We start from the raw sequence: 15,897 nt of genomic DNA on the forward strand, positions 1-15,897 counted from the left end.
AGAAAAAGTAATCTGATTTATTTTGCAAATGCCTAAGAGAAGGCTAATATTAATACGACACGTGCTGCCCCCCCAGAAAACTGGGGTTTTACCCAGTAACGTACAAGCGACACTGGATTGGTTGTGGGGGAAATAGCGCACTGAGCTACCCTTATATAGGTATAGTGTATATATGAGCCGGAATACAGAAATAACAATATCTTATAACACAATGATGCCCACTACTTATGGGGGAAATAGAATTCTAAATTGACAAATAGAAAAACCGGCGGTGCTCCCTTGAGTTGTAAAGAACAAATCAACTGATATACAAAGAGAAAAGACAACTCCTTTTTATGGGGCACTCTTACTAATAATCTAAAACTTAACTTTTATTGAAATTGGACTCACATTGACATACTACATATATGTTTTATGTAGTATGTCAATGTGAGTCCAATTTCAATAAAAGTTAAGTTTTAGATTATTAGTAAGAGTGCCCCATAAAAAGGAGTTGTCTTTTCTCTTTGTATATCAGTCGATTTGTTCTTTACAACTCAAGGGAGCACCGCCGGTTTTTCTATTTGTCAATTTAGAATTCTATTTCCCCCATAAGTAGTGGGCATCATTGTTATAAGATATTGTTATTTCTGTATTCCGGCTCATATATACACTATACCTATATAAGGGTAGCTCAGTGCGCTATTTCCCCCACAACCAATCCAGTGTCACTGACAGAATATAACAAGAAACTAACCATACCAGTTTTGTGCTGACATCGATGTTTAAGAGCTGCATTTATTCGCGTAATTTTGAGTGAATGTACGCAATATTGTGTTTGTAGCTATGCATGCAATGGGAGTGGGATAGATTTGCCATTAGGTTGTGTAATCGCAGATAAGATTGTGGGTTTGGCTAGAGGTCTTCACAATCAGTGTGCGTTCAGTCACAATTGCAATCTGTGCTGAATAAAGGCTACAAACAAGTAAAGCAAATTTGAGGATAGTATTGCTTTTAAAGATATTTGGTGATATAAATCAACGGAATACATACGTATTCCCAGCAGACGGGATACTGGCTGTCAATATGCCGACAGCGGCATCCCGGCCTGATTCAGAGGTTGTAGTTGCTATCACTTCCTTGGAACCAGCAGTGATAGCAGTGTATGGTGATGCAGCAGGAGGCATTTATTATAAGCAGACGCCTCCTGCTGCAGTAGTGATCCAATGTGTGTCTTAGGACGCTGTATCGGATTTCATAGTCACTATCAGGCGGCCTACAGCATATATGGTGCCGTGAAAAATGCCATTGCAGAGGTCAGGAAATCTCTGACCTTCTTCCACTCCCAAAAATGACAGTGAAAATAAGATTTTACTTACCGGTAAATCTATTTCTCGTAGTCCGTAGTAGATGCTGGGGACTCCGTAAGGACCATGGGGAATAGACGGGCTCCGCAGGAGACAGGGCACTCTAAGAAAGATTTAGTACTATCTGGTGTGCACTGGCTCCTCCCTCTATGTCCCTCCTCCAGACCTCAGTTAAGGAAACTGTGCCTGGAAGAGCTGACAGTACAAGGAAAGGATTTTGGAATCCAGGGTAAGACTCATACCAGCCACACCAATCACACCGTATAACTTGTGATAACTTACCCAGTTAAAAGTATGAACAACAACAGAGCATCAGACAACCTGATGCAAACATAACATAACCCTTAGTTAAGCAATAACTATATACAAGTATTGCAGAAGAAGTCCGCACTTGGGACGGGCGCCCAGGATCCACTACGGACTACGAGAAATAGATTTACCTGTAAGTAAAATCTTATTTTCTCTAACGTCCTAGTGTATGCTGGGGACTCCGTAAGGACCATGGGGATTATACCAAAGCTCCCAAACGGGCGGGAGAGTGCGGATGACTCTGCAGCACCGAATGAGCAAACACAAGGTCCTCCTCAGTCAGGGTATCAAACTTGTAGAATTTTGCAAACGTGTTTGAACCCGACCAAGTAGCTGCTCGGCAAAGCTGTAATGCCGAGACCCCTCGGGCAGCCGCCCAAGAAGAGCCCACCTTCCTTGTGGAATGGGCTTTTACAGATTTTGGATGCGGCAATCCAGCCGCAGAATGAGCCTGCTGAATCGTGTTACAGATCCAGCGAGCAATAGTTTGCTTTGAAGCAGGAGCACCCAGCTTGTTGGATGCATACAGGATAAACAGCGAGTCAGTTTTCCTGACTCCAGTCGTTCTGGCTACATAAATCTTCAAAGCCCTGACTACATCTAGTAACTTGGAATCCTCCAAGTCACGAGTAGCCGCAGGCACCACAATAGGTTGGTTCAAATGAAAAGATGACACCACCTTCGGCAGAAATTGCGGACGAGTCCGTAATTCTGCCCTGTCCATATGGAAGACCAGATAGGGGCTTTTACATGACAAAGCCGCCAATTCTGACACACGCCTAGCCGAAGCTAAGGCCAATAGCATGACCACTTTCCACGTGAGATACTTTAACTCCACGGTCTTAAGTGGCTCAAACCAGTGAGATTTCAGGAAACTCAACACCACGTTAAAATCCCAAGGTGCCACTGGTGGCACAAAAGGGGGCTGAATATGCAGCACTCCCTTTACAAACGTCTGAACCTCAGGAAGAGAAGCCAGTTCCTTTTGAAAGAAAATCGATAGGGCCGAAATCTGGACCTTTATGGACCCTAATTTTAAGCCCATAGTCACTCCCGACTGTAGGAAGTGAAGGAAACGGCCCAGCTGGAATTCCTCTGTAGGGGCCTTCCTGGCCTCACACCAAGCAACATATTTTCGCTATATACGGTGATAATGTTTTGCTGTCACGTCCTTCCTAGCCTTTATCAGCGTAGGAATAACTTCATCCGGAATGCCTATTTCCGCTAGGATCCGGCGTTCAACCGCCATGCCGTCAAACGCAGCCGCGGTAAGTCTTGGAACAGACAGGGCCCCTGTTGCAACAGATCCTGTCTGAGAGGCAGAGGCCATGGGTCCTCTGTGAGCATTTCTTGCAGTTCCGGGTACCAAGTCCTTCTTGGCAAATCCGGAACAATGAGTATTGTTCTCACTCCTCTTTTTCTTACGATTCTCAGCACCTTGGGTATGAGAGGAAGAGGAGGAAACACATAAACCGACTGGAACACCCACGGTGTCACTAGTGCGTCCACAGCTATCGCCTGAGGGTCTCTTGACCTGGCGCAATACCTTTGTAGCTTTTTGTTGAGGCAGGATGCCATCATGTCCACCTGTGGCAGTTCCCATCGATTTGTAATCTGTGTGAAGACTTCTTGATGAAGTCCCCACTCTCCCGGGTGGAGGTCGTGCCTGCTGAGGAAGTCTGCTTCCCAGTTGTCCACTCCCGGAATGAACACTGCTGACAGTGCTTGCACGTGATTCTCCGCCCAGCGAAGAATTCTGGTGGCTTCTGCCATCGCCACCCTGCTTCTTGTGCCGCCCTGGCGGTTTACATGAGCCACCGCGGTGATGTTGTCTGACTGAATCAGCACCGGTTGGTTGCGAAGCAGAGGCTCCGCTTGACTCAGGGCGTTGTATATGGCCCTTAGTTCCAGGATATTGATGTGCAGACAAGTCTCCTGACTTGACCACAGCCCCTGGAAGTTTCTTCCCTGAGTGACTGCCCCCCACCCTCGGAGGCTTGCATCCGTGGTCACCAGGACCCAGTCCTGTATGCCGAACCTGAGGCCCTCGAGAAGGTGAGCACTCTGCAGCCACCACAGAAGAGACACCCTGGCCCTGGGGGATAGAGTGATCAGCCGATGCATCTGAAGATGCGATCCGGACCACTTGTCCAACAGATCCCACTGAAAGGTCCTCGCATGGAACCTGCCGAAGGGAATGGCTTCGTATGACGCCACCATCTTTCCCAGGACTCGCGTGCATTGATGCACAGACACCTGTTTTGGCTTTAAGAGGTCTCTGACCAGAGTCACGAGCTCCTGGGCCTTCTCCTCCAGGAGAAACACCTTCTTCTGGTCTGTGTCCAGAATCATGTACAGGAAGGGCAGTCTCGTCGTAGGAATCAGCTGCGACTTTGGAATATTCAGAATCCAGCCGTGCTGTTGTAACACCTCCCGAGAGTGTGCTACGCTGATCAGCAACTGCTCTCTGGACCTCGCCTTTATGAGGAGATCGTCCAAGTATGGGATAATTGTAACTCCTTGCTTTCGCAGAAGCACCATCATTTCTGCCATTACCTTGGTAAATATTCTCGGTGCCGTGGACAGACCAAACGGCAACGTCTGGAATTGGTAATGACAGTCCTGTACCACAAATCTGAGGTACTCCTGATGAGGTGGATAAATGGGGACATGCAGGTAAGCATCCTTTATGTCCAGAGACACCATAAAATCCCCCTCTTCCAGGCTCGCAATAACCGCCCTTAGTGATTCCATCTTGAACTTGAACCTTTTCAGGTAAATGTTCAGGGATTTTAAATTCAATATGGGTCTGACCGAACCGTCTGGTTTTGGAACCACAAACATTGTGGAATAGTAACCCCTTCCCTGTTGAGGGAGGGGAACCTGTACCACCACCTGCTGGAGATATAATTTGTGAATTGCCGCTAACACATGCACGAGTTCAGGATTTTGCCCGTGCTGCACCCCTTCATTGGAATGCGCTCCCCCGCTCCATTAGACTCTCCCCGACCTTGCAAAGCTTCAAACGGGCATTGAAAACCCACCTATTCATCAAAGCGTACCCCTCCAATGCATAACCTAGTCCTTAGGCTGCTCCTCCATCCCCCTGCCCCATGCCTTGGACATCTCTGCTTTGCTCGCATACCACCATCAGGCTTACCTGCTTGCACCTCATGTCATCTGTCTGTTGCCCCTCCCCACTAGATTGTTAGCTCTTCAGAGCAGGGCCCTCTTTCCTCTTGTCTAAACCCTCTTCTTGACACATTTCACTCAGCGACCATCTTTACCTGCTTTCTCTCCTGCTGGTAAAGGCTCATCTCTATCTATGGCCGCCAGCCCCAAGTAGTACAATGATTACTCCTTCGCTACTTACATCTAAGCTGTATTATGTTTTGAGAATTGTGTTGCTCTTTGTTACCTGCACTCCATTTTTGTTATTTATTTACTGTTATGCTAAGTTTTGTCTCCCTGTACTGTTCTTTGTACGGCGCTGCGAAACACTTGTGGCGCCCTATAAATAAAATGTAATAATAATAATAACACTACTTCCCTTTCTATGGGGAAGCTGGCAGGGCCGATTTGAGGTAACGGTGAGGGGGCATCACTTCGAATTCCAGCTTGTATCCCTGAGACACAATCTGTATAGCCCAGGGATCCACCTGTGAGCGAACCGACTGGTGGCTGAAATTTCGGAGACGCGCCCCCACCGCTCCTGGCTCCACCTGTGGAGCCCCAGCGTCATGCGGTGGATTTAGTGGAAGCCGGGGAGGACTTCTGTTCCTGGGAACTAGCTGTATTGTGCAGCTTCTTTCCTCTACCCCTGCCTCTGGCAAGAAAAGACGCACCTCGGACTTTCTTGCCTCTTTGCGATCGAAAGGACTGCATTTGGTAATACGGTGCTTTCTTAGGTTGTGAGGGAATATATGGCAAAAAATTTGACTTCCCAGCCGTAGCTGTGGAAACTAGGTCCGAGAGACCGTCCCCAAACAATTCCTCACCCTTATAAGGTAAAACCACCATGTGCTTTTTTGAGTCGGCATCACCTGTCCATTGCCGAGTCCACAGGACCCTTCTGGCAGAAATTGACATTGCATTTATTCTAGAGCCCAGTAGGCAAATGTCTCTCTGGGCATCCCTCATATATAGGACAGCGTCTTTTATATGCCCCAGGGTCAGTAATATAGTATCCTTGTCCAAGGTATCAAGTTCCTCAGACAGAGTATCTGTCCATGCTGCTACAGCACTACACATCCAGGCCGACCCAATTGCCGGCCTCAGTAGGGTACCTGAATGTGTATAAACGGACTTCAGGATACCTTCCTGCTTCCTATCCGCAGGATCCTTTAGGGAGGCCGTATCCTGTGACGGCAGGGCCACCTTCTTAGATAAGCGTGTCAAAGCTTTGTCTACCCTAGGGGAGGATTCCCAGCGTAACCTGTCCGTTGGCGGGAAAGGATACGCCATAAGTGACCGTTTGGAAATCTGCACTTTCCTATCAGGAGAATCCCAAGCTTTTTCACATAACTCATTTAACTCATGTGAAGGGGGAAAAGTCACTCTTGCCTTTTTTCCCCAAACATATAAACCCTCTTGTCAGGGACCGGGTTTACCTCTGAAATGTGCAATACATCCTTCAATTGCTATAATCATGTAGCGGATGGCTTTAGCCATTTTAGGCTGCAACTTTGCATCATCGCCATCGACACTGGAGTCAGAATCCGTGTTGATATCTGTGTCAACAATCTGGGATAGTGGGCACTTCTGAGACCCTGACGGCCTCTGCGCTGTAGGATCAGGCACGGGTTGAGACCCTGACTGTCCCAAGGCTTCAGCTTTATCCAACCTTTTATGCAAGGAGTTTACATTATCATTTAACACCTTCCACATATCCAACCAATCAGGTGTCGGCGCCGTCGGCGGAGACACCACATTCATCTGCACCTGCTCTGCTTCCACATAGCCTTCCTCGTCAAACATGTCGACACATTCGTACCGACACACCACACACACAGGGGATGCTCTATTTGAGGACAGAAACCCCACAAGGCCTTTTGGAGAGACAGAGAGAGAGTATGCCAGCACACACCCCAGCGCTATATAATCCAGGAATTACACAGTAACTTAGTGTTTACCCAGTAGCTGCTGTATTAGTGATTTTGCGCTAAATTTATGTGCCCCCCCTCTCTTTTTACCCTCTTTCTACCGTGATTCTGCAGGGGAGAGCCTGGGGAGCTTCCTCTCAGCGGAGCTGTGGAGAGAAAATGACGCTGGTGAGTGCTGAGGAAGAAGCCCCGCCCCCTCAGCGGCGGGCTTCTGTCCCGCGATTTTGTGAAAAATAATGGCGGGGGCTCATGCATATAAACAGTGCCCAGCTGTATATATGCTCTATTATGCCAGGAGGTACTCAATTGCTGCCCAGGGCGCCCCCCCCCCCCCCCCCTGCACCCTGCACCCTACAGTGACCGGAGTGTGCGGGTTTAATGTGGGAGCAATGGCGCACAGCTGCAGTGCTGTGCGCTACCTCATATGAACACAGGAGTCTTCTGCCGCCGATTTTGATGTCTTCCTGCTTCTCTCGCCGGCTTCTGTCTTCTGGCTCTGCGAGGGGGACGGCGGCGCGCTCCGGGATCGGACGACCAAGGGTGAGTTCCTGTGTTCGATCCCTCTGGAGCTAATGGTGTCCAGTAGCCTAAGAAGCACGACCTATCCGCAGTTAGTAGGTTTGCTTCTCTCCCCTCAGTCCCACGTAGCAGACAGTCTGTTGCCAGCAGATCTCTCTGAAAATAAAAAAATCCTAATAAAATACTTTCTTATTAGCAAGCTCAGGAGAGCTCACTAAAGTGCACCCAGCTCTGTCCGGGCACAGATTCTAACTGAGGTCTGGAGGAGGGACATAGAGGGAGGAGCCAGTGCACACCAGTAGTCCTAATTCTTTCTTAGAGTGCCCTGTCTCCTGCAGAGCCCGTCTATTCCCCATGGTCCTTACGGAGTCCCCAGCATCCACTAGGACGTTAGAGAAATACCTATATCTCCCTTTTCACAAATGGAGTCTGTCGCCTTCTCCCTGCCCCCGGGGCAGCAGCAGACTGTCAATCACTGCCGCTCTGATTCCTATGTCGTAGGACCCGTTCGTGCACAAGCAGAATGGGTCCTGTGCAAGTGCAAAGTGACAAAAACGATAATTTGCGCCGATGGGTGCAGCTCCATCCACACCTGAATCAGTCCCACTGTGTAGTCAGTATGGTGCTAAGAAGAAAGGTGACAAGGGCCCTGGTGGATGCACTTTAGATTCAGTCACAAATGACCAATGTTTAGTGGTGTGCATGCGTCAGAGGCACAGAGAGTATGTGCCCGACACTGTTGCGATGCCGATCACAGTGTGTTGTCAGCTGCAGTTTGATTGACAGACTGCATTCATTTGTGAGCAGTGAAGGGGAGTGTTTCTGAAAATGCAGGCGTGTCGTGAGCGCATTGGTAGCATGACGCAACCAGCGACTGCTTCTTCAGATGAAGTGCTTCTGGCCCTGGTGTCTCAGTTGCAATGGTAATTAAAAGCAACCATAGGGTGCGACAGATGTACCCAATGTGCGACTGATGCTGTATCTTTGGATGCAAGCAGTGGATCTGAGGAAATGCCAAGAACAGGTAAGGTGACAAAGAAGCAAGTACAATTCAATTCCCAAAAGGACCAATGATTCTGCTGAGCATCTCCTTTTTTTGCTGGGAGCGGGATTTATCAAATATAAGGACAAATGGCAGATGAGGTCATAGGACAATCACATTTGACAATGGTGGGAATCGGCCTGAGCCGCTTATCATATACTGTATGTGTACAAGTATGGGCAAAGCTGACACCCTGTGGATTGATATAAATGGCAGGCAAAGTTTGTGCATGACCAACTACAGCGGATCATTTACTGATTTGTGTGTGTGTATAAAACACCTTTATTCATTACCAAACTGACCTGCTCAATACACCAAGCCCTTTAAGATCAAAACACTAGCTTTCTGACATCTCACTTGCTATACATTGTGTGGTTAGACGTGCGCTTCCACAATCCCTGATTAAACATTAAGCTACTGTATATTGACTGTAAAAGAAGAAAACTGTATGCAAGTTCAGCTATGACAATACCTGTCTTGGTAAGGTGCTGTCACTCCGGCCATGGACATGTTAGGGCAGCTTATTAGGAACACGAAGATTGACATCAGACTTCCAAGAGTACATAAGATACAGAATTTAATCACTCCTGAGCAGTGAAGTTTCAGTTTGTTCACTATAAATCCTCCAAGTAAGGTACCTCCACCACCGGCAGGAACCACCAGATATCCTGAGCAAGGAAAATGAACAGAAAAAAATAAGGAAACATTTATATTTCAAACTATCTATGATCGTTCATATATTACTAGAACTATATAAATGACTCTCACTCATTGTTTTATACAGAGATATCTGGGATCACTGGTAAATGTCTGCATGATAAAAATTACTGTTCCATTTTAAAGTTGGTGGAGAAGAAGGATGAAAAAATATAACCTTTTATGAATTTTGATTTGGGTTTCTGAGTATTTAAATATATAAAGAAATCATAAGAAAGTGATGAGAACAGGAGGTATCTTAGGCTATTGAAAAGTGATGTCCAAGGCTCCCAAGTTTTTTGTGGGAGATAGTATTTAAGTTTTCATTTAGTGTTGACATATGTAATAAAAATGAAAAAAAAAAAAAAAACGTTTTCAACTATTAATATATATGTAAGGGGAGTTTCACTTTCTAGATCAAGTCTGTGGGCTATAACATAGTGGTCACTGGGACTTAGTATAACTCCTATTGCTGCAATGGAATGGAGCCTTTTCTTTGGACATAAGCAGATTTTGAACAATGGGCTGGCTGGGTATTCAACTAATGAACTTGATTAGCTAACAAGGTACTGACATCACCCACTGCCTCTCCTCATCACCTCTCCCTGTCACTCACTGCCTCTCCCTGGTATCACCCACTGCCTCTTCCTGGCATCACCCACTGCCTCTCCCTGCCACCCACTGCCTGACTCTGGTGTTACCCACTGCCTCTTCCAGTCACACTCTCCATGTCACCTACTGCCTCTCCTTGTCACCCTCTCCCTATCACACACTGTCTCCCCCGTCTACCTCTCTCTGTCATCCTCTGCCATGTGGCATATTATGAACTTGGGGTGGGATGGAGGAGGGGGGCCCAACGCATATCTTTGCACTCGGGCCCACCACTGTATGAGGGTATAATGTTTGCACCTGTATATAGTACACTGAGGCATATACAGGGAGTTCCAAAAGTCCCTCCGCAGATTTAGTCTACAGCTGTGGGAGGCCAGAGAGGGACAACACTTTCAACACACTGTTATACATACACACTGTTATACATACATCTACGCTCTCTATGTACCCCATCTGTGTCACCACTGTCTGTCTACCCTTCCCCTTTAGAATGTAAGCTCTCACGAGCAGGGTCCTCTACCCTCATGTGCTTATCTATCTTTTTACTTTAATAATCTTCAACTGCACCAAATCCAGCAGTCTTCTGCCACCTGACACTTATTTCAGGGTCATCTGCTGATGTAGCTATATTTATTTACCCTGTACTTGTCCTATATTGTCGTCAACTGTAAGTTGCTGTTTTCCTGTTTTGATTATTTGTTTATGTACTCTGTAATTGGGCGCTGCGGAACCCTTGTGGCACCATATAAATAAAGGATAATAATAATAATAATAATCTACACAATGTAGATAAGTACGCAATGAATTATTTTATTTCATGTAAATAAAGTGTTTAAAATCAATTATGTCTTCACTAGATGCCAACCTGTCAAAATGACGGAACAGCATAACATTAATGTCAGCACCGCTGAATGTGCGAGCCCGGATGTCGCATCTAGAGGCCACCGGCATGCAAAACACTTGAATTCCCCCCATAGAGGAGAGGAGCAGCGTTAGCATGTTATTATATAGAATATTAGCACACATTTTCTGCTGGGAAATTTGCTTAGCACAGTCATTGCAGAGGGACATTTTAAACTCCCTGTATTAGTGTTAAATCTTGTGTAATAAAAAAAAAATTATACTCAGTGAGTGCTTGAACTTGTTAGTACCTATTAGCAGCTCTTGGAAAGTTTCTAGTGATTACCACTGGTCTACAGTATCACACTGAGCGCCTTAATCACCAAATAAAGAATCAACTGTTCCTTATAGACAACCGCACTCAATGATTTTACTCAGTCTGCTAATTTTCCCAACACTCCTTTAAGCTAAAAACATCACAGTTTGTTTGACCTCAAATGTCTTTCACTTTCACTTTTTATGCTGCACAATGAAGTTACCAATAAGAATGTGTTTCTGGCAAACCCTCAATGACTAACCTATTAACCATTTGTTACTGTGGAAAGCCATTTTCTCTGCCCTACTACCCACATTATCAACTTCTCAAAAATAAAAGGCAGTTAAACATTTGCAGAGGTAGTGAGAAATGACATGTGACGAAGAGATGGAAATACTGTTATAGTGCCGCACTCAAGGGTAGATCACCAAGATGAAAGGTCAAATGTGGGTGTTTTCAAAAGGTGGCTTAAAACATAACTTTTATTAATTTTTTTAAAGAACCAAGAGCAAAATATAAATCAAATGAGTTAAAAGGTAAAGACAACCATCAGTCATCGCTAATAAAATGCACAAATAATGAATAGTGATGCTTGTCAAATACTAATCATAGTGCAACTAAATACTCCAGGCAGATCAAGTGTTACAGAATTGTATATGATAGTTAACCTGTGTAATGTAAGGCTGGATACACACACTTGCTGATGTGTACCCGATATATCGTCCAAACCGGCAGATCGGACGATATGTCGTATACATTGGCAAGTTTGTATACTCTATATCGTTAATGATGCGCGCTCCCATGGGTCATTAACGAGGTACAATAGCTTTTGTTTTCAACTTGAAATCTAAAGATATTGTACGAGACGGCACGCTCCTGGATGTGGGTGCATGCCATCACTGATGAGACGCAAACAATATTGTTCAGTGTGTATGAATGATATTGTTTGCAGGGGATATTGCACCATGTCACTGACATCGGCAAGTGTGTACCCAACCTTAGTCTGTTGCTAGTGTGACAGGTATGCTATCCAATCAGATTATAAAAGGTATATAAAAATCAATGCATACCATGTATACAAGTGACAAATGAGTATATCAATAGTTTAAATTGGAATGAGGGGATCAACCACACAGTTTTCTTTTGATATACTCTCCAGTTTCTGTGTCAAATTATAGCAGTATATTTATGGAGAGGTGCTACCTGCTACCAAACTGTACGTAGGGCCTGATTCATAGCTGTACGCTACGCTGATCAAGCTGCTATTTTCCTGCCTGCAGATGTGAGAATATGTGCAAGTGTAGCAGCTGCCCAGAAGTGAACAGAGACACCATCACAAAAGCACAGCAACTGTGTACATATTCACAATGCATGCGCAGATCCTCCGATAAGCGACCGTTCCAGTGTGTCTATGACTACACAGCATGTCTACCTGAACTGAGACACTGGAGCCACGCTACTAGCTTAGGGATTGCATACACAGCCATCGATATGCCCATAAAATGGTAGCGACACGCTGCGTCTTTCCCACCACTCCGCCGTTACCTGCCCCACATGGTAACTGCGTGTCACTGACCCTGTGAGAAGGTAAGAAATGTGCGAGGGATTAGGTTTTTGCGCACGTGCAGTGCAATGCATGTGCAGTTTCCAAATAATTACTCATTTGCTAAAAGGGTATTTGAGAAAGTAAGGTAACAAGACCTCTCACATGTGTAATGTTCCCTGTTTCAGTCTAATTTCCCACCAGTCCCGAGCAGGTAGACCACTGCTTACCCTCACAGCTATTAGACTGCACCTCATATCAGTCATACTGTCCCAACATCAGTTGTAAGATGGCTGCGCTGGCGGAAACATGGTCACACACTAAAATGCGTAGTGTGATCAGATTTCTGCATCTAAAGCTGAAATTCATTGTCAACTTGTCGAGGTGTATGGTGATAACATCGTGTCACGGAACCAGGTTCGGGTTTTGCGTACAACCTTTAATAATGACAGGAGAGATGTTCTAGCACGTCCATCACAGATATATGTATAAATTTGATTGTCTATAAATTAAGACTTAGGGGTCTGCCTTTGCAATTATATCATTTCCAGGAGGCACTCAGCGGAAATACAAATGTGCAATGGGTTTGCAAATAACAAATGAGGTTTAGTATGTAAATATGATCCAAAGGATTTAAGGCACAATAGCCTTATTACACTACCAAAATTAGACTCTGTGCAACAGAACACACATAAGATGGAATAAAAATAAGTAGCCCATCTTTCATGTACACAAAAGTTCAGGCATACAGCACCTTGTACTAATAAATGATAGAAATGGACAATACTGAAGGCTGATGTGTGTTTTGCTAAATCTTGATCACAGTTCTTCTCACTGTTAAATCAATTGTCACTCAGATTGAACAGCTGGTGCTGGATTTCCACTCTCTTCAGCGAGAAATTACCGCAGTGCTGGTAAGTGTCATCACATTTAAGACAGTAGAAGATCTGTGGGAATATCATCTCAATTAAGATGCGGAACCCAGTAAATTCAACTATTACAACTATGGGCAACAAGGTCCTGTCTCTGTCTACAGATGTGACCATAATGCCAGACATCATACAAACTACTCCAAGATGGTGGAGCTTCTCTGGCTATACAGCACAAAAGTAAAAACCTTGTCCAGAACCGGAATAGGGCAGTTTTGGTTGTATTAAATGGTGAATTACAGTCATCAACAGGAGATGTTTTAGGATTTATAATGACTAATGAATCTTTTATGCCACATCCATGCTTGAGCACAGGTGACTTAATTAGTACCTCAGTAAATTTGATTTAACCATCTGGCCTCAAGCATGGATATCATTAAAACCAGGACTGGCGGAGTTTGGGATATATTGTGTTAAACACATAAAATACCTTAACGCAGCGAACTAATGGTCAGGAACATGTTATAATTTATACATTTCTATGCACTTATGAATTATAACCATTTCTTTGATATATTACTTTTTCTGTAAATTCCAATAATAAGATTAAAGAGAGCAAAATGTATAGTCCATAGAATGATATCTTTCTGTTAAAATAAGAATTTACTTACCGATAATTCTATTTCTCGTAGTCCGTAGTGGATGCTGGGAACTCCGTAAGGATCATGGGGAATAGCGGCTCCGCAGGAGACTGGGCACAAAAGAAAAGCTTTAGGACTACCTGGTGTGCACTGGCTCCTCCCCCTATGACCCTCCTCCAAGCCTCAGTTAGGATACTGTGCCCGGACGAGCGTACACAATAAGGAAGGATTTATGAATCCCGGATAAGACTCATACCAGCCACACCAATCACACCGTACAACTTGTGATCTGAACCCAGTTAACAGCATGATAACAGAGGAGCCTCTGGATAGATGGCTCACAACAACAATAACCCGATTTGTTAACAATAACTATGTACAAGTATTGCAGATAATCCGCACTTGGGATGGGCGCCCAGCATCCACTACGGACTACGAGAAATAGAATTATCGGTAAGTAAATTCTTATTTTCTCTGACGTCCTAGTGGATGCTGGGAACTCCGTAAAAACCATGGGGATTATACCAAAGCTCCCAAACGGGCGGGAGAGTGCGGATGACTCTGCAGCACCGAATGAGAGAACTCAAGGTCCTCCTCAGCCAGGGTACCAATTTGTAGAATTTAGCAAACGTGTTTGCCCCTGACCAAGTAGCTGCTCGGCAAAGTTGTAAAGCCGAGACCCCTCGGGCAGCCGCCCAAGATGAGCCCACCTTCCTCGTGGAATGGGCTTTTACAGATTTTGGCTGTGGCAGGCCTGCCACCGAATGTGCAAGCTGAATTGTACTACAAATCCAGCAAGCAATAGTCTGCTTAGAAGCAGGAGCACCCAGCTTGTTGGGTGCGTACAGGATAAACAGCGAGTCAGATTTTCTGACTCCAGCCGTCCTGGAAACATATATTTTCAGGGCCCTGACAACGTCCAGCAACTTGGAGTCCTCCAAGTCCCTAGTAGCCGCAGGTACCGCAATAGGCTGGTTCAGGTGAAACGCTGAAACCACCTTAGGGAGAAATTGAGGACGAGTCCTCAATTCTGCCCTGTCCGTATGAAAAATCAGGTAAGGGCTTTTACAGGATAAAGCCGCCAATTCTGACACACGCCTGGCCGAAGCCAGGGCCAACAGCTTGACCACTTTCCATGTGAGATATTTTAAGTCCACAGTGTTGAGTGGTTCAAACCAATGTGATTTTAGGAAACCCAAAACAACATTCAGATCCCAGGGTGCCACTGGAGGCACAAAAGGAGGCTGTATATGTAGCACTCCCTTAACAAACGTCTGGACTTCAGGCACTGAAGCCAGTTCTCTTTGAAAGAAAATCGACAGGGCCGAAATCTGGACCTTAATGGATCCTAATTTTAGGCCCATAGACACTCCTGCTTGCAGGAAATGCAGGAATCGACCCAGTTGAAATTCCTCCGTCGGGGCCTTTTTGGCCTCGCACCACGCAACATATTTCCGCCAGATGCGGTGATAATGCTTTGCGGTTACATCCTTTCTGGCTTTTATCAAAGTAGGGATGACTTCGTCTGGAATGCCTTTTTCCTTTAGGATCCGGCGTTCAACCGCCATGCCGTCAAACGCAGCCGCGGTAAGTCTTGGAACAGACAGGGTCCCTGCTGGAGCAGGTCCCTTCTCAGAGGTAGAGGCCACGGGTCCTCTGTGAGCATTTCTTGAAGTTCCGGGTACCAAGTTCTTCTTGGCCAATCCGGAGCCACGAGAATAGTTCTTACTCCTCCCCGCCGTATAATTCTCAGCACCTTGGGTATGAGAGGCAGAGGAGGGAACACATACACTGACTGGTACACCCACGGTGTTACCAGAGCGTCCACAGCTATTGCTTGAGGGTCCCTTGACCTGGCGCAATACCTGTCCAGTTTTTTGTTGAGGCGGGACGCCATCATGTCCACCTTTGGTTTTTCCCAACGGTTTACAATCATGTGGAAGACTTCTGGGTGAAGTCCCCACTCTCCCGGTTGGAGGTCGTGCCTGCTGAGGAAGTCTGCTTCCCAATTGTCCACTCCCGGAATGAACACTGCTGACAGTGCTATCACATGATTTTCCGC

General features: G+C 45.7%; 1 protein-coding gene across 1 annotated transcript in view; it reads right to left on the bottom strand.

The window, feature by feature from the left end:
• The window catches only part of SLCO4A1 (solute carrier organic anion transporter family member 4A1), a 196,371-nt gene that overhangs the window by 32,358 nt on the left and 148,116 nt on the right, over positions 1-15,897 (bottom strand). Inside the window, exon 7 of the mRNA XM_063959291.1 lies at positions 8,791-8,986. Within this exon, the coding sequence (XP_063815361.1) occupies positions 8,791-8,986 (196 nt within the window). The remainder of the gene's footprint in view (positions 1-8,790; positions 8,987-15,897) is intronic.

Source organism: Pseudophryne corroboree, chromosome 3 (genome assembly GCF_028390025.1).
Source record: "Pseudophryne corroboree isolate aPseCor3 chromosome 3, aPseCor3.hap2, whole genome shotgun sequence".
Lineage (NCBI taxonomy): Eukaryota > Metazoa > Chordata > Amphibia > Anura > Myobatrachidae > Pseudophryne > Pseudophryne corroboree.